Raw genomic sequence first — 24,594 nt, forward strand, 5'->3', positions numbered from 1 at the left:
TAAATGCCCACTTTATAATTAATTACTGAATACCATAAACACTACAGCTCCAGATCCAGCCAAGATTACAGCAGAAGCCTGAATGTTAACAGTCAGCAGTACTGCAGTATTTACTGTATCCTATTCAGATACAAATACCTGTAAGCTATAACACATACACAAATTGAAAGATAATTTTGTGTTATCTTTTATTCAGATATTTATTATGTCTATAATTCAGATCATTTTGTACTTACATTCCAGTCGACAGTAGAAAAAAAAGGATGCCTCTTGATTTCTTCAACTCCATCTGAACCGGCTCCTGAACAAAGAAAATACTCAATTAAAAAACTCTTTTTTGGGTGAAGTCTTTGAACAAAATTACATGAAAAGATGCTCAGTTGTTTGTTTTGCTTTTTTAGTCTTGTGTAAGGGTTTTTTTTTTTTTTCCATAGGAAGAACTGCTAAAAATCAGAAATATTTCAAGGATACAAAATACTTCACTAAGCATATTTGCCTCCCTGATGAGGTACATGAGAATAAACAAAGCCCACAAATACAGAATGTCAATACTCGGTCAGTTTTATTCTCAATGCTAAAAGAGTCACCGGTTCAAGAAAATAATCATTCATTAGTCAGATGCAAGAACTCATGACCTAAGCTGCCAAGAAATGGACCAGAAGTCAAATTTTACTGATCATCAACACCAAAGCTTGAAAAATCCCCAGCAGCTGTTTTCCTTAAGTAACAAACTCAGCCCACTGACTTTCATTTCAATGATCCAAACAAGTTGACCCACCTAATCTATTTGATGGGTTCCTTTTAAATAACATCCTCAGAAGACTTTGTGCTTCAGGGCTGAGGAACTGAGGCATACCGAGTTTTGCTCTAGAGGAAAACAGAAAAAGTAAGAAAACAAAATTTATCGTAGTGAGAAGAGTGGTTACAGGCTTCACTGCATTATATGATGCATTAAGGATTTATTCTAAATTCTTGCACTGTATACACATTTAACTCATTAGCTTTTCACTTTCACCTTATACATCAATGGTTACCAAAAGCAAACAAAAACACACTAAAAATAAATACTACTCTCTCCAAGCCCCCTAAACAAGTTTTATGCTAGAACTAAGTAAAACAATTGTCTTGGAACATGTAAGCAGTTCAAAAATATCTTCAAGTCACCAGTATGTTGTCACCAAACTAGACATAAGGTTTGAAGAGACTCGAATTCCAAATCACTTGACTAGCTATTAGCCCCTGAAGTGACTGTGAACCTTTCACAGTAAGCAACACTACAAATGCAAACTACCATGTTAACAGAGCTGCTCCTTCATCCCTTTCTTAACTATCACCCCCTCAAAAGGCCCAAGGCTCTGCATGTGGTCCAAAGGAAATTCTTTGTTAACTAAGCACAAACAAAGGTGAGAACGTTTGCCTAACAGCTTCCCTTAGAAGTTACCAGCTTACCCAGTTAGTCCTGTTAGACAACTTAAGTGGCAACTGAGGTAATGTAAAATGAAAATGTGAACACATAAGTGCCCCGTACATATATATACGTACATAAAGAAACACCTGATTAACTGCTGCTTACAAAACAAGGAATTCTGTAACAGTAGCAATATATAAGACTAGAAGTGGCAAGTAATGCTGTTCTAATACACTGTACTATTATTATGTTTCATTACATCCTACAGTGAAAATAAAAGTTCATCCCTATGATTTTAATTCCTGCAGATACTCAGCAGCATTTCCATATCTAGGATCTAAACCTTATTTCCGTGTGCATGAGGGTGCAGGGAGCTTATGTTTCTGTTCCAGTTTTAATACTCTCAAACAAGAGCTGTTACATGTGCTTAAATTACTCTTTAGAAATTCAAAAAGTGTAATAAAATATACTTACTTCAGTATCATATTCATAGTTTCATTTCGATCTTTACCTTGAAATGGTAGTGTACCAGTAAGCATTTCAAACTGAAAAGAACAAATGTTAATCTAAATCAACACTTTTTCCCCCCAGACGCTTCAAGTGCTAAGTAGTGTACTCTTCTCATTGCTACATTAGGAAAACTGGCATGAACTTTTAAAGATATTTAAAAAAATCTGTAAATCTCAAAATTGCTTTTAATCAGCAGTTTACATGATAGTGGCAAGCATATGGTAACAATAATGTTGGAATATCTTACATAAGCTACTTTAAGTAGAGTAACAAAATGCCTTCTGTAACCTTACTTCAGATGTTGCTGTACCATGAAAGCAGCAAGAACAAGTTCTAAAACAGTACTTTTAATGCCAATGCGTATATTTCACACTGATGCTCTAACACATTACAGCAAACACGTAAGTGCATTACCGGCTCACTGCTCTGCTGCACTACAATTAGCCTGCTAGGCACTACTCTTACAAAAACACAATTAATAATCCATTTTTACTCTATGCTTTTAAGTAGCATGGAGAATAAATACACAAACTGAAGTTTCACACTACGACAATTGTTGAGCAACTAAATGGACCGTGTACATGATTTTTGGTTCCTAGCAAGTACTCCTTACAGTGCTGTGCAGCTATAAAGTTTTATTCAAATTAATTTCTATTTCAGTAGCTCTTCAGTTGTCAACTTCTCTCTCCCCCACTTAAGCTTCCTTGAATCTGGACGAATCTATTCTAGGCATTACTTCATTCATTTCAAACATCGGCAGCATATTTATGACCCTTAAGCCAGGTAAGCAGCAAAGCATACAGTACCATAAGAACACCAAAGGACCACCAGTCAGCACTCTGGTTGTGCCCACGCCTGTTTACTACTTCCGGTGCCATGTATTCTACAGTACCACAGAAAGAATAGGCCTTCTTCTCTTGATCTACTGATTCTTTGCTGAGTCCAAAATCTACAACAACAGCATTACAAGAACACAGCCAGTAAAGAACTTTAAGAGAAAGCAATACTGTAAATAGCTTATCAAAACAAAAGTGTTGACAGATTGTTTGCTTGCTTATAAGAACATTGTGTCATTATCCTAATCCTTCATGAAACAAGACACTGCAGATATCCAGAGACATCAGAAATTTAGTTTACCATGTGCCAGAGACATTCTATAAAGTAGTGATTAGCCATCAGTGTTACCACTCAAAATATTAGTAACTCAGTATTTTGAACATTACATACTAAGAGCCTTACAATAAACAGAAATTTTCACTTCCTAGTTACTACCTGCTTAATTCATACACAAAAATATTACAAATAAACGCATTTTGTAGAAGGTAGACTGTATTACTGAATGATGGAAAAAGTCCCTGACGTTAGTTCAGTTCTCAAGACAAGGCTCTCAGCGTTCCCTTCTCTGAAGAGGGAAAGAATTCCTAATGAGTCTTTGCTTTCAAAAGGAAGAATTAAGATTGAATTTAAGTATATTGTGTAGAATTTTAAAAATGTTGCCTTTTATAATTTTCCATCACCATTAAGTCTTTGAGAATTTAAAGTTTTTTTCACTCAGAATCTAACAGCAGTATCTACAGACCAAAACATAAAATGAAATTTATTACATTTAAAGTGAAACAGTATATTTAGAAATGCATAGTCATTTATATTTTCCATATATTCAAATCCTTCAGTTCCAGATAATATATTTCCATTGTTCCTTGAAAAGCACATTACTGCAATTTCTATTTTTTTTTATTTTATTTTATGTATTTATTTTTTTTAAATAGTGATAAGCCCAAAACATGTTAACAATAAAAGCCTTTTTACACCAAGAGCACAAAAAGGAATAAAGTCTCCACCAGCAACTTTTAACCAGACTGGCCTCATTTATTACTTATACATCTCTTGGGTTCTTAATTAAGCTTACACACACACACACACACACACACACACACACACAGAAAGTGCTGTACTAATAAATGTTACCTACCTGTTAGCTTGATATGTCCTGCTTCATCAAGCAAAATGCTGAAAATTAAAATTCACATTCACCAATAGACATAAACAGAAATATTTCATGTAACATTTAAAATGTAGTAGTTCATAATTTTTAGCTCCTCCAACATCCATCATTAAATTAACAAGTCAATATTACATTTAAGTTACAGATGTATTTTATTTTAAAAAAATTACCAAAATATTTTCAAATTTTTACATTACGATAGCAGAAAACGCAAAGCAAACAAGCAAAATACACGTAAGAATGGTAAAATACATTTTACTTTACTTTTCTGGCTTCAGGTCCCTGTATACAATTCCCAAGCTGTGAAGGTGATCCAAAGCAAGGGCCAGTTCTGCGAGGTAGAATTTCACATCTTCCTCTGTAAACATAACCTAATAAGAACTGTATAGATTTACCTTCTGATCTTGTCTTCAATTTTTAAAACTGCAATCTAAAAAAAAAAAAATTCTCCTATCTGCCTTAACTTCAAAACAAGATTTAGCAGTAACTTATAAAATGATAATTCAGAAATTTACCTAACAGATATTATATGATAACACACACTAATCATCATGATAACCATCAAGTAAAAGAACTATCTGCAATATTTAAAAATAACTGCAGTTACCACGGAGCATTGGCTAATTTTCAAGGTAATTAACTTAATTGTTGTATTTGGTATTACTGACCTCTAGGATTCCTTCAGCCACAATCCTACACAGTTGCCTACCACTGCATCCTAAGTTTTTATATAAGCAGCCATTTTTCTGCCTTTATCACCAGGTGTCTCAACTGCCATTAAAAGCATTCAGAAAAAAGTTAGATGTAAAGTAAAACATCTTGTGAAAATAATGGATGAGAAAATTAGCAGTAGGATCTGAAGAGCCTAATCCCATCTTAAAATTTAAAAGGCCCTACCAAGACACTGAACAACCAACTGAACTTGCATACCCAACATTTTATAAAGATGCTTTTTTTCTGTCCAAAACACTCAGCAGGTTGTTACTAATTTTCATATACAATAACTGTGTCTGCTTTGGCTTTTGTCAAGTTCTAGATATTATGAGATAAACTAATAATCTTCAAGCTTAAAACCTCAAATTCAATTCCAAAAATTAAGTCAACTATTCTCTATTTCTCAAAAGAACTAGCAACAAAAATAGCCATCTCAACTGCACAGTAAGTAATAAGACTTAATATTACAGTCATTGGACTTACTGATTTAGTAGTACACTGGTCAGTACTTTGAATTGCACAATAAATAATCTGTTGCACTAGCAATGTTTCCAATTTCCAGTGTCGGTTATTCATATTGTATGAATGATAAAGTTGTTACATGACAAAAACAGCACACAAGAAATTTCACTTTTTTTTTTTTTTTTAAGAGCAATGTTGACTCTTTCATTTGTATCCAAAAAGGAAAGATAACATTATTCTTTGGAACAGTCAAAATGCAAATCTCAAAATATAACAATGCTAAGTGGTAATCCACAGCCTTGGAATAATAATTTCATTTAAAAACTACTTTGCGTTAAATTAAATATAATGCAAGTCAATGTCATTAAATTTTACCAACGAAAACCTCATTAACTACTCATTTAATTTCCACAGTTGAAACTCCCATACCCGCATTAGAACTTAGAACACCAACAAAAGCATTTTAATAACCTCATACTAAACCCAATTAACTTAAAATAATCCTCATATAGAAAGTATGAAATGCTGTGGGGAATTTACATTTGTATGTATCTGTCTTTGCATTACAGGCATTTTTGAAAACATCCTTTCCTCATAACAGAAAACAGGCCCCATTTCCTCTTACACATAGATATAGCAAACATTTAGAAGCTATCTTAACACGTAATTGAAGTCCTCAAAAAAGCATAAAGTTAGTAAGAATAACCTCACAATCATTAATTCTTTATACCTGAGGGGAGTACACAGCTGATTCAGCCGTCTAGTTATCTTTATTACAGATAAACTTGCATCCCTTAATTAAAGTATAGTCAGTAATCCTAGCTGTGTTAGTGCAGAAGAACAGTTCTTCATACTCTACTAGAACATCCTCTATAATCACAGTCTATGTCAAAGCAGAGACAGACCCCTTTCCTACCTAGAGTTCCAATAATCCTTTCTACAGTATGTCTATTCCCTTAACAGAGTTTATAATCTTTATTTTTAGAACTGTAAATTAATAGAGCTCATTTCTTAGAGATGATCAATGTTCTACCAAGGTCAATTTTCTTAAAAAAATAAAAAAATAAAAAAATTACATTTAGTAAAACTTGATTTATTTTTTTTTTTTTTCAAATAGGAAGAGGGTAGAGGAGTTCATGGATTTAGGTACTGAGGATACAACCACCTCCACCTCTATGCCATTAAAGAAAACAAATCAGATAGATACTTTCCTAAATGAGGAAAAAGTGGATAACTTCTTCCATATTTACATTTTTTAAAAATGCTGGAAAAGCTCTTTAAATGCAAAGCTGTTGGAAAATTTTCCATTAAAGATTCAGAGCTTTATAAATGGTTTGTAGAAAGAAATCTTAAATATGGTAATACAAATACATACAATACAAAAAATACTTTATGACAAATCTAAGGAAGAGGCAGGCTGTGTCACATTTCCTCCTCCGTAACTCTCTCCCAAGAAAGCAACATAAATGATAAGTTATAGCTCCAGTTATGTGCCAAAGTTAGATGGCAGAGGAGTGCCTTCAAAAATGCTCAAACTTTGAGAGATTAAACTGAGATTTATTTCACAATGCAGAAGAAATCTCTTAGAGATGCAGGTTTCAAGGAACATCTACACTGACTACAAGCACAAGAACTATATAACTGCTTGTTGAATTTTAACTTACTTCAGTTGGGTTTCCAAGCAACAAAACATTTTTAGACAAAAGAACTGGCCCTTGTAGATACCAGAGAAAAGCTCAGGCTGCTAGCTAATAAACATTTAAGGTTACAGCTTGTTATTCTGCAATATGCAAGGAAAATCCAACAAAGTTCTTCAAAACTTGACCGTGACCAGAATAATGAGGGCAACCAGCAAGGAAAAAAAAAAAAAAAAAAAAAAGAACCCTAATACTGTCAAAGGCAACTTCTATAAGACTGAATTAAGATAAAATTGTAGGTACTTACCTCTTTGGATAATCGCGTGAATACATCTCCTCCCCTGAGAAAATCCAATATTAAATATAGCTTCCCTTCAGTCTGAAAGGCTTTCAAAAAAATAAAAATCAACAGTTGTGTGTGACGAAGGTGATCTACCAAACAAACCTGAATGTTTTTACAACAAGGAGACTTTGATGAAACAATGCTTTTGTTTTGGAGCTGACAATTCAGTAACCAACATGAAATTTACATAAGTTGCTAATCAAGGCTTAATTTTAATCAATGACTCCTTGCTTGCTTCTTCACAAGAACACAATCTTAGTCATAAGAGATTGTTAAAACAATATTGTTTAATTTCTCCTTTGCCAAACAGGGAAACTAAGTACGTTAATGGCTGTTTTGGTCTAACTCAAATGTAGAAGTCTCTGCAGAACTCTTAAGAAGAATTTTCAAAAGTACCTTATTGAAAATTTAATAAGGCTCTTGTTTCACCTGCGATAGAGTTAATTTTCTTCCTAGTGTCGTGTTACTGATTTAGGATGAAAATAAAGTTGACAATGCATTTCTGTTTAGCTGCTGCCGAGCAGTGCTTGCACAGGCCAAGGGTGTTCCAGCTTTTCATGTGGCCCTACAGGCAAGGATTCTCTGAGGGCAGAAGGAGTTGGGAGGGCATAGAGCTAGAACAGCTAACCTGAACTGGCCAAAGCGATATTCCATGGCACATGGAGTCATGCTGAATAGTAAGACTGGGGGAATTGGCCAAGAGGGGGGCTGCCATTGCTTAGGGACTAGTTGGGCACTAGTCACCAGGTGGTGAGCAATTGATGCACAACTTAATTGCTTTGTTTGTTCTTTTTGCTTTTAAAGTTTTGGTGCTTTTGTTTGTTTGGTTTTTTTTATTATTTTATTTTATTTTTTAAGCAATTCACTGGGTTAAACCACAATACATATTCACACACACACACACGTTCTTTTCTCAGCCTTGCTACTTAAGGTTGCTAAAACCACTTGAAGTAATGAAAAAATTGAAGCAAAATACCAACCATAGTGCAGTTTGACGATAAATGGGTGATTTACTTCTACTAATATATCTCTCTCCATTTTCGTACGAACTCTATCCCGAACTGAGGAAAAAAAAAGAGCACCAGTAACAAAATTTAATAGGTGTAATACAAACAGAACAGAAATCTGGAACATCTTTACTGTCCAAAATACTTATACCTTTTTAACAGCACAAAGCATTGTTACCTAGCATATCTAACTTTTAAGTCTTCCATGGAACATGTTTTCAGACATCAAAACTGACTTTTCTTCCTTACCTGTCTCAGCTTCCTGTTTTAACTAAGTTTAACTTCTGAACTATTTGTACTAAATACATATGTTCCACCTGTTAAGATTACTTTATCCCCCTTCAAGTACTAACGCATCCTATTTGTTTGGGATTGCCTCCATTAAAGTACCTCCTGAAAGCCACAAATCTCTAAGTTACCTCACTAGGGCACCTATGAAAATTAATGACTTAAATTTCAGCCAGAATAGAGTTTAACTTGAATGTTTAAGCTCGCTTACTCAGTTCACTAATACAAAAAAAAAAAAAAAAAAAAACCACCAAAACTAAGCAGAATTACATAATACAGTTTGAAAATCTGAAAAAAGGACATTTTACTACATAATTAAGCCATCTGGTCAGATTTGAGCTCACATTTTTGTTCTTAAGTATTTTATCAAAGAACTATTTTTTAAGACACATTTAAAACCAACTTTATGAAGTTTAAATAAAACAGACAAACCTTTTAAAGAAGCTTTTTTCAATACTTTCATTGCATAAAGTTGTCCAGCATCAGGACCAATTATTTTCCTTACAAGGAAGACCTAGTAATATAAACATTGCCTTTAAAAATCACAACTTGAAATATTTTACATGTATATTAAAATCAAACTTTTCTCTCTCTCTTTTTTTTTTTTTTAAAAAAAAAACACTTACTTTTAACTTCATCAGTACTGACAGAGAACAGAGAACATATCCCTAGCCACCATCCCACTCCTCAAGAACACCACAAAATGAAAAGATGAAACATTTGCAACAAGACCTTTTGCGTAAGCAAGATTGATAAGCAACTACAAAACTATCACAAAGCATTTGCAGGCCTCTTACTACTTTCAGACAACTTTTGGTATTCTTCCCTAAGCATTCACTTCTAAGGAAAAGACAAAATTGCACTACCTTGGTCAAGTTAAAGGCACATACACTACCAAGTTCTTTTAAGCACACAGACCTTTCTTCAATAGTACATTCTTTCCTATAGCCAGTAGATGTTTATCAAATAGAATACCTGGATAGCATGAGGTTTTCTTACTTCCTTGAAAACAACTATAGCAGGACTATCTGGTCTGCCATTACTTAGTCTAAGATTTTTGAGGCTTAAGACTTGAGATCCAAGTCCATGGAAATTATTAAGAGACGCGCTTGTAAGCTCATTCTGGTATCAGAATCTCATACACTGTCTACATAACTGACGAAGTCATGTAGGGCTGGAACAAATGGTTTTTTTCTACTGAGAGCCTGAAATAAGAAGTCATATCATATTTCCTGGTTATCAAGCTTTTATTAATGTTTTGCCTAATGATTGATCTACAGCACTGCTCCATATTGATGCTCAAATAGTCAAGGCAGTAACTCAAACATCAGATAAGATTACTATACTCACAATACATTACAAATTAAAACATCAATAAGCCTGAACAAATATTCTAATGCTTAATATCTAGCAGTTTCTGATCACGTAAGGAATTCATGTTCTAGTTGCAAATACTAGCTAATAAGGACCTAAAATAGATGCCGTTGTGAAAATTCCTTCAGCACCATTTAATTCACAGACAAATTCACCTAATCCCACATCTCACAGAGGTGCAATGGCTGCCTGTCCAACTGTAAAGTGCAAGTTAAAACAGACATGTTGCACAAAGCAATGCGCATAAGCTAATCAAAGACCATCTTCAGCAGACTGGACACTGAAGTCTCAGAACATTATCAGAAGTTGAACTGAGAAGCTCGGTAAGAGACATGAGGTTTAATCCTTCGTTTCAGATGCTGTAGCAGTACACTGGGCCAGAGGAAATAAGCCTTGTGTTTGCTGAATCCGAAAGAAAAGGCCTGGGAGGTATGAACTGCAGAGAGAAACCACGTATCGCCAAGGCAGCAGGCACCTATCTTCATTGGTTTCTCTTCTAAACAGAAAGCAACAAACACTAGATAAAACTAGTCCTGTTCTGAAACGTGACAATAACCACCTGGTTCTTAAAACTGGTTCCTGAACCAACTACTGCCAGGCTTTAAAAAGCTTCCAAACAGACATCTCACCAAGCTCACCAGGTTCTGAGCAAGAGCATTCCTAAAGCTATCAGAACTCTGAGAACTGTAAAATGAGAAACTCCCCGAGTCAGGGATAGGATGTCTGGTACCAAATGTGCTGAACCCTGAGATAGCTTGGATGTCAAGTTCAGAGGAATAAGAGCATGGAGCCACAATGTCTAAAGAGTCAAAGCACAGGAGGGATTTGAATATACCAACTCTCTCAAGTAAAGAAATGTTTGACAGCTTAAGAAATATTAAGAAACTACTTTAAAGGCTATTTTCTAACCTCTTACTTATTCAAAGGACACCTTCCTAATTATTTGAATTACTTTTCACCTCTCACGCAACTCAGAGGTTTGTTCTTGCCACAAGACAAAAACAAAAAACAAAACCAGCAGAAGAGCAATCATCTTTATGTATTTTTCCAAAGAAGAAAATACAATTTACAAGCGTTGCAGAAATCTAGTTTAAAAGTCTGGTTTTAAAATAAATTAGCTATTTATATAATAGGATTAATAGTGTAACTAGTGTTTCAAATTAGCATTTGAGCCACTTTTAATTTCATGTCTGCAATGTAACAGCAAGAAGTACATTACAAAAAATTACAGTAGGAAAATTGCCACATTTCTTCTATAATCTATTTAAATAACTTCTCACATAGTGCCTGTAACTGAAGGTCTCTTGACAAATACAGCAAAATAAAGAAAATGAAACACCTCCAAGGTTATTTACTTTATTGTTACTTCAGTTCAAGTTCCAAATTCCCACAATCATTCCTCTGTATCTACATCAATACAGCCTTCTCATTTCTGGAAGAACCAAACATTTACACTTGTACAGAGATGATTTATCTTTTAGTGAAGCTATTTGGTACATGTCCATCAATGCTTCTTGCACCCACTAGTGCCTCCCAAGCATCAATTAGAACTACAGAGAACATAAGACCACTGAACAGATTAAATCCAGTCCACACCACACAAGAGCCCCAAGACAGCTGAAGATAGCATGACTTTATTTCAAATAACCATGGTGCTGGGCAAACAGAACGCCTCAGAGCCGTTGCATAAAAAACACCCCTTAGCCTGCAAACCAAGTGCTAAAATCTTTTGCTATGGTGTCATAGCTTCCATGTAGCTGCAGACATCAGTTGAGATGAACAGAGGCATGTCTGTGGCTCAGTCAAAGCAAGCCATAACTTTTCAAGGCAGACTTCCTACGGATTTGCTACTTGTCCTTCTGCCTAGAGACTGATGCTGTTGCCTATCTGGATCTGACAAGATAGGATGTCCTGCTATAAATAGTGCTCCCTTTACACCTTCAGACTGGAAAAATATGCGCTTTGTCAGTTTCGTTTCAAATATTATCAGTGACTCAGCTATAGCACTGTCATTCTTCCTCAAGAACTGTACTTGATCTCATTCTTCCCAGGTTCAAAGTCTGGACAGGTCTGGAGAAAGATTCTTTCTTTTCTAGTAACATACACTCCTACCAGCATTACCACTAACAAGACAAAGCTGGTTTCAAAGTGGGCATCAGATGAGAACAAGATTTGTTGTCTTACCTTTCCAAACGATCCCTGACCAAGGACCTTTAGTAGTTCAAACTGTGCTGGATCTGCTTTCTCACATCCTTCTTTCACATGATGGGTAATGGGAATCTCTTTCACACTTCCTTCATCCTATTATTTCAAAGTAAACAAGACACAACAATGAAAAGTCCTAAATTAATCAACTCTTATTAGAACTGCAAGTAAATGCTTGCTTTTCTTTTATTAAAATATTTGAAGTTGTAATAAGGCCTAAAAGAAAGCCATTCAAATGGGAAGGCTTCCATCTATACTTTCTGAAAAAAATGCAAGTTTAAAATTTCTAAACTGAAATCAAATTCTCACCCAGTCGAATAGCAGCTGAATCCTCTAGTCATAGATGTTACAACTAGAGCAACATGAGTTTTCCTACATGAAAAGAATAAATGCACAGATTTTTAAACTGAGCCTGAGATGATCCTTCTGTGCTTTACCTTTGCTTTAGCTGCCTTTCATTTTCCCAGCGATTGCTCTTCCCATCCTTTCCTTTCCTGAAATAGTCTTAATGAAAGCTAAATTGAATTTCGTCATTTTACATAATTATTGCTTTTTGCAGCAGCAAGTAATAAATATGGTCATCCACTACTCTAGCTAAAGGACTCCATGTTGTTTGAAGAGCATAAATAATACATGAATCATGTATTCTCACGTACAGATGAAAGGATTCTCAACAGATGAAGTGCTCTCTAAGGTACAGGGCTCATGGAAAAGCTTCTGTGTGGCATCCTCCCTCAGAAAGCTGAGGGCAATGCTGAGAGGTAGGGACAGATTTAGCGTTCTGTTGACCTTTTCTCTGCTGCCTTAGTCTTTAGCAAAGTAAGGCATAGCAGCTACAAACATGAAGAGACAATCACCCAGGATGAAAATAGGTATTGCAGCTCTGTAAAACTTATGGTCTAAGAAGTTTCTGGAAGCCAAACAACTGAGATGTCAAAATAAGCACCCTTCAAATTATATGCCAAAGTCTGCAACAGCAACCTGAGCTTGCAAGCAGAAGGGGCACAAGAGTACCTCTTGGTCCTACAAAAACACCAATACATCTCACGTGCAGCAAAAACCCAATTGCAAGAGAAAATCCCACAAACAGAGAAACAGTAGTACTTTCATGTCTTGAAGGTATCCAAGAAATTATTAGTTACCTTTTCTTCACCTTAAAATCTTTTAAGTAAAGGCAGACCAGGGGAGAAAAAAGAAATAAACACCCCCCCCCAATCTACAGCGCATTGCTTTCCTTCAGTGAGGATGCCACCGGACAGAGAACTTCAAATGACTGCTTTAACAAACAACATCTTTCTATGATTGGCTACAGGAAGGCCTGCAGCTTAAGACCATGCATGAAAGCTTACAATCAACATTATCAGACTGAAACATATCAAGATGCAATTCTCTAGGTCACGTGATACATAAGATCCAGGCAGAAATCTGAACATCCAAATGTGGATGCATTTCCTTCAATGAGAAAAAGTATGGGCAATGTCCTTGTAAATTCACAAACCATAGTGCAGTGCTATTGCTAGAGTCCTTTCCCCTCCCCAGCAGTCCTTGTTTCACACTATCAGGGAAAAGGCCTGCTTCCCAGGCACAGGTAGGTGTCAGCAAAAGGCACTGCTGCATAACAAAGCGAACTCTCAAATTAACACTCTAAGCTACTTTACTTCCTCTTACTTCACACAAAAAAAAAAACAAAAACAAAAACAGCTGACATACACTGATGTTACAGTGCATACATCCCAACTTTATTCTATCCATTCATCCATTTTGCTGACTGTGCAGCAAGATTAAAGATTTTTTTTAAATAACCCACAACCTTGGACATACGGCAGGGAAAAATACTAGCAGTTTGTGTCGCCTGATGACAGAAAGCAGCGGTTCCTCTGTTATACACCAGGCTGAACAAGAATATTAACTGCTAGTTCTTTCTATGAAGCATGTGAACTCTACTCAGAAGTCTTTTTACCTCAACATCTCAATTTGTATTGCTTAATACCATGAACTTCCGCATGAGAAAAGAAATTTAAGAGTTCCTCTATTCTTTCATTTATCACCCACCTCCAGTCATTAGCCTGTGATGTCACATTTGGTTGCTGTGGGCACAGTATTTCTAAATGTGACTGAGGAGAAAAATGTTTTCAATGCAAATAAAGACTAACTTGAGATGTGTAAGATGATTTTTATAGTAGTTTTGCCTTTATGAAGGATGTCTATACTATTTTAGTTATTATACTATTTAGCTATTTATCATTAAATCCCTAGAAATTGACATGATTGAGATCTTTAAAAAGATCTCTGCATCATTAATAGCAAATGAGCAGATAAAGAGTTGAACAAATATACAAGCCAGTTTCACTTCCACTTCTAGTTTGGTCTCTGTCAACTGCAAATTCAGTTCTGATGTGCTCTGCTGCTCAAGTAGCAAATCTGCAGTTTCAGGTACCTGTCCTCTGTGAGCTGCCTTGCAAAAGAGGTATCTATTCCCAGCAGCTTACACAGAAGACAAAGCGCTGAAAGAAATGCCACAATCAGTTATGGCTTTCTGCCATCTTATTAGTTACAGCTTGACTGGTATGTAGCTCCAAGCACCTAACAAACAAGCTCAGCAACATCCTTTTGGTTCATGTGCAGTGAAAGACTGACACACAGCCCACTGCTCATCTTTCTCTGCTATGTGAAAGATGATGACCAGGCAGAAGGTTTATTTGCTTACTCCATACCAGAAACGTGATGCTTGTTTGTTTCCTATCTCCAAGTTTATTCCCTAAATCATTTAATTGAAAATATATTGCTGCAATACAAAGCAACGTGCAAGATTTACTTGATACCTTCTTCGATAATCCTGTTTAAAAATATCAAGGTGAGTATGCTCAAAAATGGCAGTTTTCCCATGCAAAGAACAATGATCCTCAGCATCTCCTGAAAATGCAAGTTACTGAGGCACTGGCCAGAAGTCCTGCTAAACAAGGATTAGCCAGTATATTTCTACATAAATGTGAAATGAACATATTGTTACAAAAATGAATTGCTATCTTCAAAATAAACGTTAGCAACCACATTGCAAGAAACACACCATTATCTGTTCTTCCATAGCAAGAGCAGCACTAAACACAGTGTATAAAAGGTTCAAGGTTGGACTGAATATTTCCTGAGCTTGTAAATGCTCTGTAAATGTTCACTTCAGTACAGAGGAACTGCCTTCCACAAAGCACTGCCTCACATTGCCAGCTTTCTCAAACAAGCCATTTAGGCCCCCACACAAATGCTGATTTTCAAAATCTTAGAGACAGAATCTCTTCACATCTGGTCAAATAAAATGACAAGTTCCAAACCCACAGAGCAGACAACATATATGTTTCTCTTCAAAAGAAAGTTATGCTAACAAGTGTTTAAGCTGAACATCTATCAAATATACTTACATGGTAGGAATATGGTTCACCTTCTTCCATAGGCTCGTCTGCCATTTTAAGGCCATTTAGCTGGAGAGGGAAAGGAGAGAGATAGAGGAAGAAGAAAAATACAGTAAGATGAAATACTTTTGGAAAAAAAAACAAAAACAGTTAATGTGACTAGTTTACATTTTAGAACACGTGAAATTTGCTGGTCTCCGTTCTTTAATTTAAAACTTTAGTGTTAAACAAGAACTACTACTTTTTATAGATCCCTTTGTAGGTGTCACTTCAGTGGTATTTAATTTGAATTAGTTTAGAACTCCTTCTCTAAGAACTGCAGATACCATTCATACAAGATGATGCTAACACAAAATCTTCTATTCTGCACAAAATCTATGTTGCAGATGCTTTTCACATGCATTTCTAAACTCCTGCAGTCTGCTGCTGAAAATTAAGTTCCAGTTTAAACAGAAAAAAAACCAGCAGAAGCAATTTTAAGGAGCGAGGACATGCACTAGAGAGGGTGGAACGGAATGAGCACCACAGAATTTTTACTTCGCAGAAAAAAAATATTTCATTACCTATTTCTGTAATTAAAAAAAAAATTGATTCCTCTAAAAATGTAGCAGCAAAGATGATTTAAATACCTAGCAAACAAGGTATTCAAACTCCGGTGGAGTACTTCACAAACTGCAGATCTGTATACTAAAATATTGGTTGATTGATTACCAAAATAATACCTTCAAGAGGCAAAAGGTACAATATGCCTCTGGAGAGAAGCAAATAAGTGACATGGTCTTAAATGGGAATAATCACAATGCCCCCACTTCAATCACCAATAAAAAAAAGTTTAATTTATAAATTGAGTTCTTGAGCTTAAGGTCTTCTTAAGCAACAAAGAATTTGATGGTGTTCAACAACTGAAAAAAATATAAAACTCAAAGGACATGCTTTGTTCTAGCACCTGAAGTATTAATTACAAACTGGAAATACCTGATAAAAATAGGTGAAGCCAGCTATGGATTTTGCTAGTGATAATTGCTGATTTGTTTATGCTAAATGCTCAGCACAACTACCTTCATGTGGCACAGATCCCACATAAGAAAATACTAAATAGAAATCAGACACACAAACTCGAAACTACCTTTTTCTTGACAACAGGAGTTGAAGCAAGTAAGTTCTTGACCAGGTGATGACAGATTTATCCTGTACTTCTGAATTTATGTAAAATACATGCCTAAGATGCCAAAATACAGTATAACTTCTAATATGTGGATGGATAAGACACAGAATTGCAAAGAATCTCAAAACACTGTACAGACCATGCCTGTTTAAGAACAGAACAGAAAACCTGACAGACGAGTCGGGCTGAAAGGACAGGTTTATGCTGCTGTGATTGTGTCATCTAAGCATATCCTCAACTACTTGCACTGCTCCTCCCAGAAGGGCTCTTCATTTCAAATACGGCTTTGAGAGCCTAAATTTGACCTCAACACCTTTGAGAGCCTTTAGAGTCCTAAATTAATGACTTTGATACACTAGATCTCCAACTTCTGTATCAAGATGCTAGCACTTATTTTTAGACTGTATTCTCACTGACAAAAGTAATCAGAGGTCATAGTATGAGGCTTTGGTTACTCCAGCTCTTCTTTGTATTTCCATTTATTTTAACCATAAATAACACACACTATTCACATTAACTACAAATCCAGATGAGTATATAACAGAAGATCCATCTGCTTAAACAAGAGCTGGCATATTTAGCACTTGTTGGTCATGTATATGCATCATGCATCGCCCCTCGATTCTCCCAGGGGATTCACAAACCCACTACATCTGAAGCAGAAACCTTGCACACACTACAGAAGCCAATGCATTTCTTGTGCTGCATAACTTCTTTTTGCATGCCTTCTTTTGGTTAGATACTTGGAAAGAAAGGAACACCCACTATACTTAGTAATGAATTAATTAATTGCAAGATGCAAAAGTTCAGACCAGATACAAATGCCAATCTCATTTCAAATGCCTCAGTGCTATCTCATTTATTTTCACAATTTTCATAGAATAGATTTGAGTGTAAACTAACATGAAGCCCATCAAAGTTGTCCAAAAAACAGCAAGGAAAAGGGACTCTACTCTAGGTATTCAGAAACATGACAACTCCTCACTCAGACCTGCACTTCATTTACTATGCGTTTTGACTCTTTAAATAAGATAAAGATTTTCCAAGTTTTGTTACTTAAATTTAAGCTCTGGAACCAATATTATTGGCCACCAGGACTGCAGATACACAATGGAAACAGAGGCTTAACTCCAGATAATCTCACTATCGCTGCTGGAACAAGCTTATGAATCAAAAACCCGTATGCTATTTGATCTGCTTAGTTTCTGAGCTTGCCATGCAAGCATCCTTTCAACATTACGGCAAATCAAATACAGTAAGTTACTGGATTTTTATGGCAGATAATCAAATGTCAATGTTAATTAATAATTTCCTATCGTACACTTTCCCCCTTCATTGTTGCTTCCCCCTCCCCCCCCAGCCATTCTCTCTACAATTACAAATACTGGGATGCCCGCCAACCTTGAGTCCAAAGAATTTTATATTCAAGCACATCAATCTACTTTCACTGCCTGACAGACACACAGACAACTATACTTCTGGCTTATTTGTTTGTGAATCCTGGTCATCATTTAAAGGAGAAAAAACTAAACGTGCCTATCATATCACAACCCAAGGGCTAGTAGTTTAAAGAAATCACAAACTTGCTAGTTGTTCAGTTAAAAAGCATTTGATGACAAAAATCAAAATATTACCACTCTGCCTAATTACTTCTATTGGTCAGATTTCAGTAACTAGAAGATTTCACTGCCTCACATTCTACAAAAAGAAAAAAAGTAATTCACACTCAGTTCCCACCTTTACAGAAAAAAGTGCAAAATTCTGCTTCTTGAGCCAAGATCTCCTTTAGTGATTTAAACTCAAATATTTATAAACAAACATATAAAGGACAGATCTATTTAAACTTTTAAATGTGCAATTACTTTCTGAACATCTATGAACACAGAAATTGACTTTATTACTGAGAATTAGAAAACACTCTCTATTCATAGAGACCAGACGAAAGGAAACAAGTACCAGTTTTCTGAAAGACACTTTCATCCTTGAATCGTTTTACTGTTCACTACTTCTGAACTTCTACAATTAGCCAAGCATTTTGAAGATTAACTTGCACTAAGATACAAACTAAACTCAGACACTGAGGCAAACAACATCAACGCTTTCCAAATAGAAACTTTCAAAACTAAATACTCCACACTGTTGATCAGTATAAAGATTAACAGAAGTCACTACATAAAAAGATGAAAACAAAGCTGAGGTCAGACAAGGTGGCAGGTAAGAAGCTTACCAGAGGTGCAGGCTGAGACCCAATGCTGTAGTGCAGATTTCTCTCTGAGTTAGCTCAGTGTAACCTGCCTTCTAATTTAATGCAATGGGTCTCATGACTTGTTGGAACTACACCATATTACCTCAGGAGAATATCTAAACTTCTGAGGACTAGTAATAGGTTTGCATAGTATTGCACATGCTTTCCCTCAGACAATTGTGGCAGAGCAGAGGAATCTCAGAATTACCAAAGATCTGAACTATCTAACTAAATATAATGCTTTCACACTGAGGACATTTTAACTGTTTACATGCTGAATGTATCATGGTTTGCGACGCCTGTAAATTCAGGCCAGATAAATGGTCACCAAAAGCACCTCACTGCAATGAAAAACAGTATGGCACAGGACACACTTCACCTCCCGAGTCACAGAAGTATTTCCTGAAATGCTTGTGCCAAGATGTTAAGAGAGCAAGCTCCATTACAAGCCCCTTATTCTGAAGGCTTTGAAAAAAAATGACTTAGGAAAAAAAGTGTTAAGATGACCGCATTTGTTCTTCTCTTATTTTGAATTACATCTGCAAAGAGTTTGCATTGTTAATTTAATTAGCAGCAAACTGTCATTTCATTAGTCTGAACTAAGAAATTTTGGGCTTTTATGTACACTCAAGCAGATAGTTTTAATACTGATTTTAAGCATTGTCTAAAAACTTTAGGAACTGAAGCTTAAAGGACTTACTATAAGACATCCACAACTTCCCAATGCAGTAGATATTATTATTATAGGTTTTTGTTTATATTTTAACACTAGGCATCCTTGCCGTACACGTATGGGTTGCATTCAGGGCTCTTTGTTAGCAGGGCTCACACGCCCTCAGGAGGGACAAGGCACACACCCCAGGTTGTGCACAGGGCCAGGCTGCGCTGGAGGCCAGCTTGTTCCCCTGCCCTGCCACAGAGGCCAGATAACTCAGACCCACTTTAAATATATCAGTGGCACAGGGAGACAGAGCCATCCACCATTAAAAAAAGCGTTCCTAATTTCGTAATTCCTAGGCAAAGTTACAGAGCTCTTCTCCGGTGGAGAATGAAGGGTACATTCAGACAGGCTAACAAACCTTCAGCAACATGTAATTACTGATTTTAAGGGAACATTTTGATCCTCTCCATTATCTGATGCAGATCTACGCATGTCTTGTACTTGCTACCGCCACAGCAAGCCAAAACCCCAGCCATGAGCACAGGGACTGCCAAGTTCACCAAGGCCTGCAGCCCCTGACACCGCTGCCTGGCAGGGAGCAGGCTGCAGCTGCACAGCCCAGCGCATAAAGCAACAACTCACTTCTAGATAGAGCACTGATGAAAACAATGTATTTCAAGTTTTATTCTTGATGTAATGCAGCACTACGTCCACATACATACTGAACTTCTATACATCAGAAGCTAACAAGTTGCAGAAATCTAGAGGGATGGGAAAGATTGCAGGGACTGAGCTGAGCCACCTCAGCTGAGCCGCAGCCTTTCCGGAGACTCAGAACTCCTCCACAGCTATGTTCCAAAGCAATATACCAAACACTATCGCAGCACTTTCCAATGCAGAAAGACATTGTTTTCCATTTAGGCGTATTACTGTGCTTACTTCTCTCATCTTCATTTATGGCCCTTCTTTCTTGTAAATCTTTAGGAAGACTGGACACTGCTGCAACCTGAAGGCCCTCAATTCACACGTTATGCACAACTAGGATTACATTTTTTTTTTTTCTCCTTAGCATAACACTGCCTAATTGTGGAGATTTCAGAGATACACAGAACTAGGTAGCTGAGTCATCCATGTCACTGCCAGTAATTACTCACAAAGGAGTTATGCAACTCCTAGCACTGACAAAATTCTGTGGCCTTTGACAGACAAGGATCTGAACACGCTTGAAAGGATGAACTAAGAACACGGACATGTCGAAGATATGTTGACTTAAATTGCCACAGACAGACTACATACAACAACAGCAACGCTCAACTCATGAGCTCGCCTTTAAGAAGGCTGCAGTGCCCAGTGCAGCCCAGATTTCTAGCTGAATGCTTTTATTTCTGGTCACTTTGCTGTTTCAGACCTTGCCGTTCTTGTCACTCGCAGACAATTAGGCAATTAACTTCAGAAATATTTGCTTCAAAAACAAATAATCGAGTACGAGGTTGCCTTCATGCAGTTCACACTATCTCTACACTTCTTATTTTAAATGCATGCAACACCACATCTATTAAATAAGCAGAAAATTCAAAAATTACTGTATTCTGCTTAATTCTGACTATGGCATTTCATTGGTTTGACCAATAAGATGTTATCAGATACTTTCTTGTCTCTTTGTAAATTGTGGTTATTTTCATAATCCACTATAGTTGTTAATAATCAACATCTCTGTTGTATTTGTTCTTATGACAGTGAAAATACTCAGCAATCCTTTATTGCTGGAAACAATAAGGAAACAAGTATTTCAAGCTTAAATTGCATGACACTAGCTCTTTTACCTATGCTTAAGGAATTTAGCTATAGAATTGCTTCACCAAGGGGCACTGAGAAACATAGGGAACGTTAGACAAGAACTTCCATGGTGTGCAGTCCCAAAGCTCAGCCTCAGCACTTCAAAGAAGCCTATGATGAGAAGTAGAAAATAATTCAATCCTAAACTTCCTCCAAAAGTTCATGCTGCTTCTACATCTTCAAGCATGAAAGTTGTTTCCTACCTTCAAGATCACATTCTTCCCTTGCCAACTGTTTTTAGCTTATCAAGTTGTCACAAGTGCTTCTTCACTGGAAATGCACTTATTTCTAATAAACCTAAATTTAGTCAACAAACATTCCTTAGAGAGCACTGTTTCTCCAATTTTTCCTCCTATGGTAAAACTAATGGAGGAGAGCTCTAGTAAACAAAAGTAATTTAGTCTTTAAAATATAAAACAATTTCTCAGTAATACTATTTGACCACAGCCCCAGCACATCCAAGGTCATCTGGACCTATCAAATTGCAAACATATGGTTATATGAAGCATTGTAAGCAATAGTTCAATTTTGAAACATGAATCCAAACTAAATCACCTTTGTTAAATCCTCAGAACCAACTAACATAGAAGTCCAGCAAATCAGAAGCACTACCCTGAGATCCACTTGAGATTAAGTGTTGAGACAATAGTAATTATTTGCAAAAGTAACTTGGGAACATCCCACGCAACCTGAAGAAACTGTTTTTGTATAAATGAAGTCTTAAACACCGCTAGCCAAATGTATCAAGGACATGATGTCTCACTTTAATCACAAGCACAACTGAAACAGTTCTAGGAAGATACTGTTAGGTAAGCAGTTCGTGTATGGGCTTGAGAAAAGCGCAATTTAAACAGCAACTGTTGCAAACACAAAGCCGTTGGACATCCATCACTCGATGCTCCCCCGGCTAGCTGGGCCCGCCAATCCACCTGTCAGGTGTTCCTGCCACCTTGCCAGCTGCCAACACTGCACCCAAGGCAAATCCTGGGCCTAATGAACACAATGCTCTGAAAGCAGTGCCAATGGTGGTGCAGGGGTATTTGTTCAGCCAAAATATACTCCGAGATGGGCAATACCCATGTTTGAGGTTCCAAGTGCAGCACTTGAACTTCAAGTACTTTAAACCTGAATGTATTGCAGTACTCTTAAAGAGCAGCTAACTGTGCTAAGAAAGTTCTCAGATATGCAGTAAGCCTCATGCCTGAACTGCAGCGTAGTATTTTTACAAATCCCTAACAGTAACAAATAAGTTTTAATACTTCTGGTGACTTTTTAATCCCTACCTGTAGCTTCACTAGCACAATTAGGATGCCTCTTTTACTGAGCTACATAGATTGTGTTAATTACGAGATCATTAGAATATGTAAAGTGCAGCAGCCATAGTGTAGAAATGTGCACCCAGTAATTGCAGTGCTTGAACGTGGCATCCCGTAGACACAGCAGCAAAAAACTAACAAAATAAACCCAGAATCTTGAACTTCCTAGCTTTATTCCCGTTGTGAATTATTGTGTTTTCCTTTTCATGCATACACTTTGATACTATCAGATAACCAAATTTCAATGTGATCTTTTAAAGGCAATCATGTCACTTGTCCCAAAAGTGGAACACAGGCCTACTTTGATGGACTGCTGCAGACCTCTCACCCATGAAAAGACAAAGACTCCTGCATCACAGAAAGCAAGTCCGACCAGTTCAGAGCAGCTCTGTTTAGATAACATCTTTCATGAGTCTAGTGCAGCAAGGAGCAACCTTCCACTTGTCATACCTGACAGCACAGCGATGCAATCCCACGCTTCTGATTTACAAGTGCCAAAGTTTCAATACGTGAGCGCTGCTTTCTGCTTGAGGTAACACATGACCGGAGCATGAAAGCCGTGCCAGTTTAAAGACTGCATTTGGCTCTCACTTCTGGGCACACACACCGAGTAGCACCGCAAAGACACCTCTGGATCCGTCCCTATTTATGACCCCTTGCTCTTAGTCGAGCACAAAGAGACACCGGCACGACGTTAGCAGAACCAGATTCAGAGAAGTTGGACCAACTTTCCACGGTCGCTACGACCACAAAACCGAGCGGATAACAACAAAAGCTCCCGAGCCGCGCTGTACCTGGCACCCTTAACTACGGGGACGCGCAGCACGCCGGCTCCCATCGCAACCCCACGCGTGTGCCCCCTCAGCACTCAGCCCCGGGGGAGCGGAGCTTTGTCATCACTTTCCCAGCCCAGCAGCCGGCGCCGGGCACGGCTCGGGCCGCGAGGAAGTGGCGTCGGCCGCGGGCGCCGGCGGAGGAAGCGGCGGGGCCGTGCCGGGTACGCGGGGGTGAGAGGGGGTACTGGCTGCGGAGGTGCGCCGCGCTCCTCCCGCTCTCCTCCTCCTCCTTCTCCTCCTCTTCCACCCCTTCCTCCACCTCTTCCTCCCACCCCCGGCCCGGCGGCTCCCACGCGGCCGGGCAGAGGCAGGCAGGTGCCCGCGGGGAACCTCCGCCCCGCCCCGCACTGACCTCGCCGCCGCTCACGTACAGCTCCATTTTGCGGCGGGGCTCCGGCTCCTCCACGTCCTCCAGCGGAGCGCACGGCACCATGTCCCGGCTCTCCCTTGCCTGCCGCTCTCCTCCTCAACGGAGGAGCCGCCGCCGCTGCCAGCCGCCTCTGCGCATTACCCCGCGGCTGCCGGAGGGACGGCTAAACGGAGGGGAGACGGGCGGGCGCGGCGGGCCCCCTGCCCACGCGGCGCGGCGGAGCTCGGGCTACTGCTGCTGCCGGCCGGCGGGGGCGGCTCCGCTTTGCGCTCCCCCGCGCACACCCCCCAACATGGCGGGCGCCGGGGGCGGGGCCTGCGCGGCACGGGGGTGACGTCAGCGCGGGACGGAGAATCCCTGCATGGCGAAGGGCGGGGGAGCGGTGACGCGCGGAGCCGCGCTGAGGGAGCGGGGTGGGGGGAGCGTCTGTCAGCGCCGTTGGCGGTTCCTGGGGCTGACGGACGAGGAGCGAAGGCCTCCATGTCGCAGGAGGGCATTTAAAGCGAGCAAAGTAGTGCCGATAAAGGTGTGGAAAAAAGCCGTCGTGTTATCCAGTGACTCGCCCCGGCCGAGAGGCTCGTTGTCCCCTCGGGTTTCTGTCTCCGCCCACAGAACTCCTCGGCACCTGCGAAGCTCGAGGCGCCGCGCTCCCCTCGGGCGGCGCCGCTGAGGGAAGGCGGGCTGTGGGGATGCTCTCGGTCGCACCAGCGCGCAGCCTGAGGGGAGAAAAGTTTTCTGTGGGCGATTCTTTTTTCTTCTTCATTTTTCTTTCTTTTTTCCTCGTAATGCAGAGATGGCAGGGAATGAA

The 24,594-nt window shown here is 38.5% G+C and overlaps 1 protein-coding gene across 5 annotated transcripts in view; it reads right to left on the reverse strand.

Annotated features, from left to right (window-relative positions):
- Positions 1–24,063, reverse strand: part of RPS6KA6 (ribosomal protein S6 kinase A6) — a 40,040-nt gene extending 15,977 nt beyond the window's left edge. Inside the window, exons 1-12 of one of the 5 annotated variants that reach the window (XM_052673095.1) lie at positions 23,769–24,063; positions 15,367–15,426; positions 11,933–12,049; positions 8,807–8,888; positions 8,060–8,140; positions 7,044–7,123; positions 4,188–4,294; positions 3,891–3,928; positions 2,725–2,867; positions 1,883–1,953; positions 779–867; positions 237–301 (exon numbers count right to left, since the gene is read on the reverse strand). In XM_052673095.1, the coding sequence (XP_052529055.1) occupies positions 237–301; positions 779–867; positions 1,883–1,953; positions 2,725–2,867; positions 3,891–3,928; positions 4,188–4,294; positions 7,044–7,123; positions 8,060–8,140; positions 8,807–8,888; positions 11,933–12,049; positions 15,367–15,426; positions 23,769–23,849 (1,014 nt within the window). In that variant the 5' untranslated portion in view covers positions 23,850–24,063. Of the gene's footprint in view, positions 1–236; positions 302–778; positions 868–1,882; positions 1,954–2,724; positions 2,868–3,890; positions 3,929–4,187; positions 4,295–4,318; positions 4,354–7,043; positions 7,124–8,059; positions 8,141–8,806; positions 8,889–11,932; positions 12,050–15,366; positions 15,427–23,030; positions 23,318–23,374; positions 23,542–23,768 lie in introns of those variants that run through there. The other 4 variants (XM_052673098.1, XM_052673097.1, XM_052673096.1 and 1 more) reach the window with 4 other exon arrangements.
- Positions 24,064–24,594: the final 531 nt, after the last annotated feature.

This window comes from Tympanuchus pallidicinctus, unplaced genomic scaffold (genome assembly GCF_026119805.1).
Source record: "Tympanuchus pallidicinctus isolate F22 unplaced genomic scaffold, pur_lepc_1.0 scaffold13, whole genome shotgun sequence".
In the NCBI taxonomy this organism is placed as follows: Eukaryota; Metazoa; Chordata; class Aves; order Galliformes; family Phasianidae; genus Tympanuchus; species Tympanuchus pallidicinctus.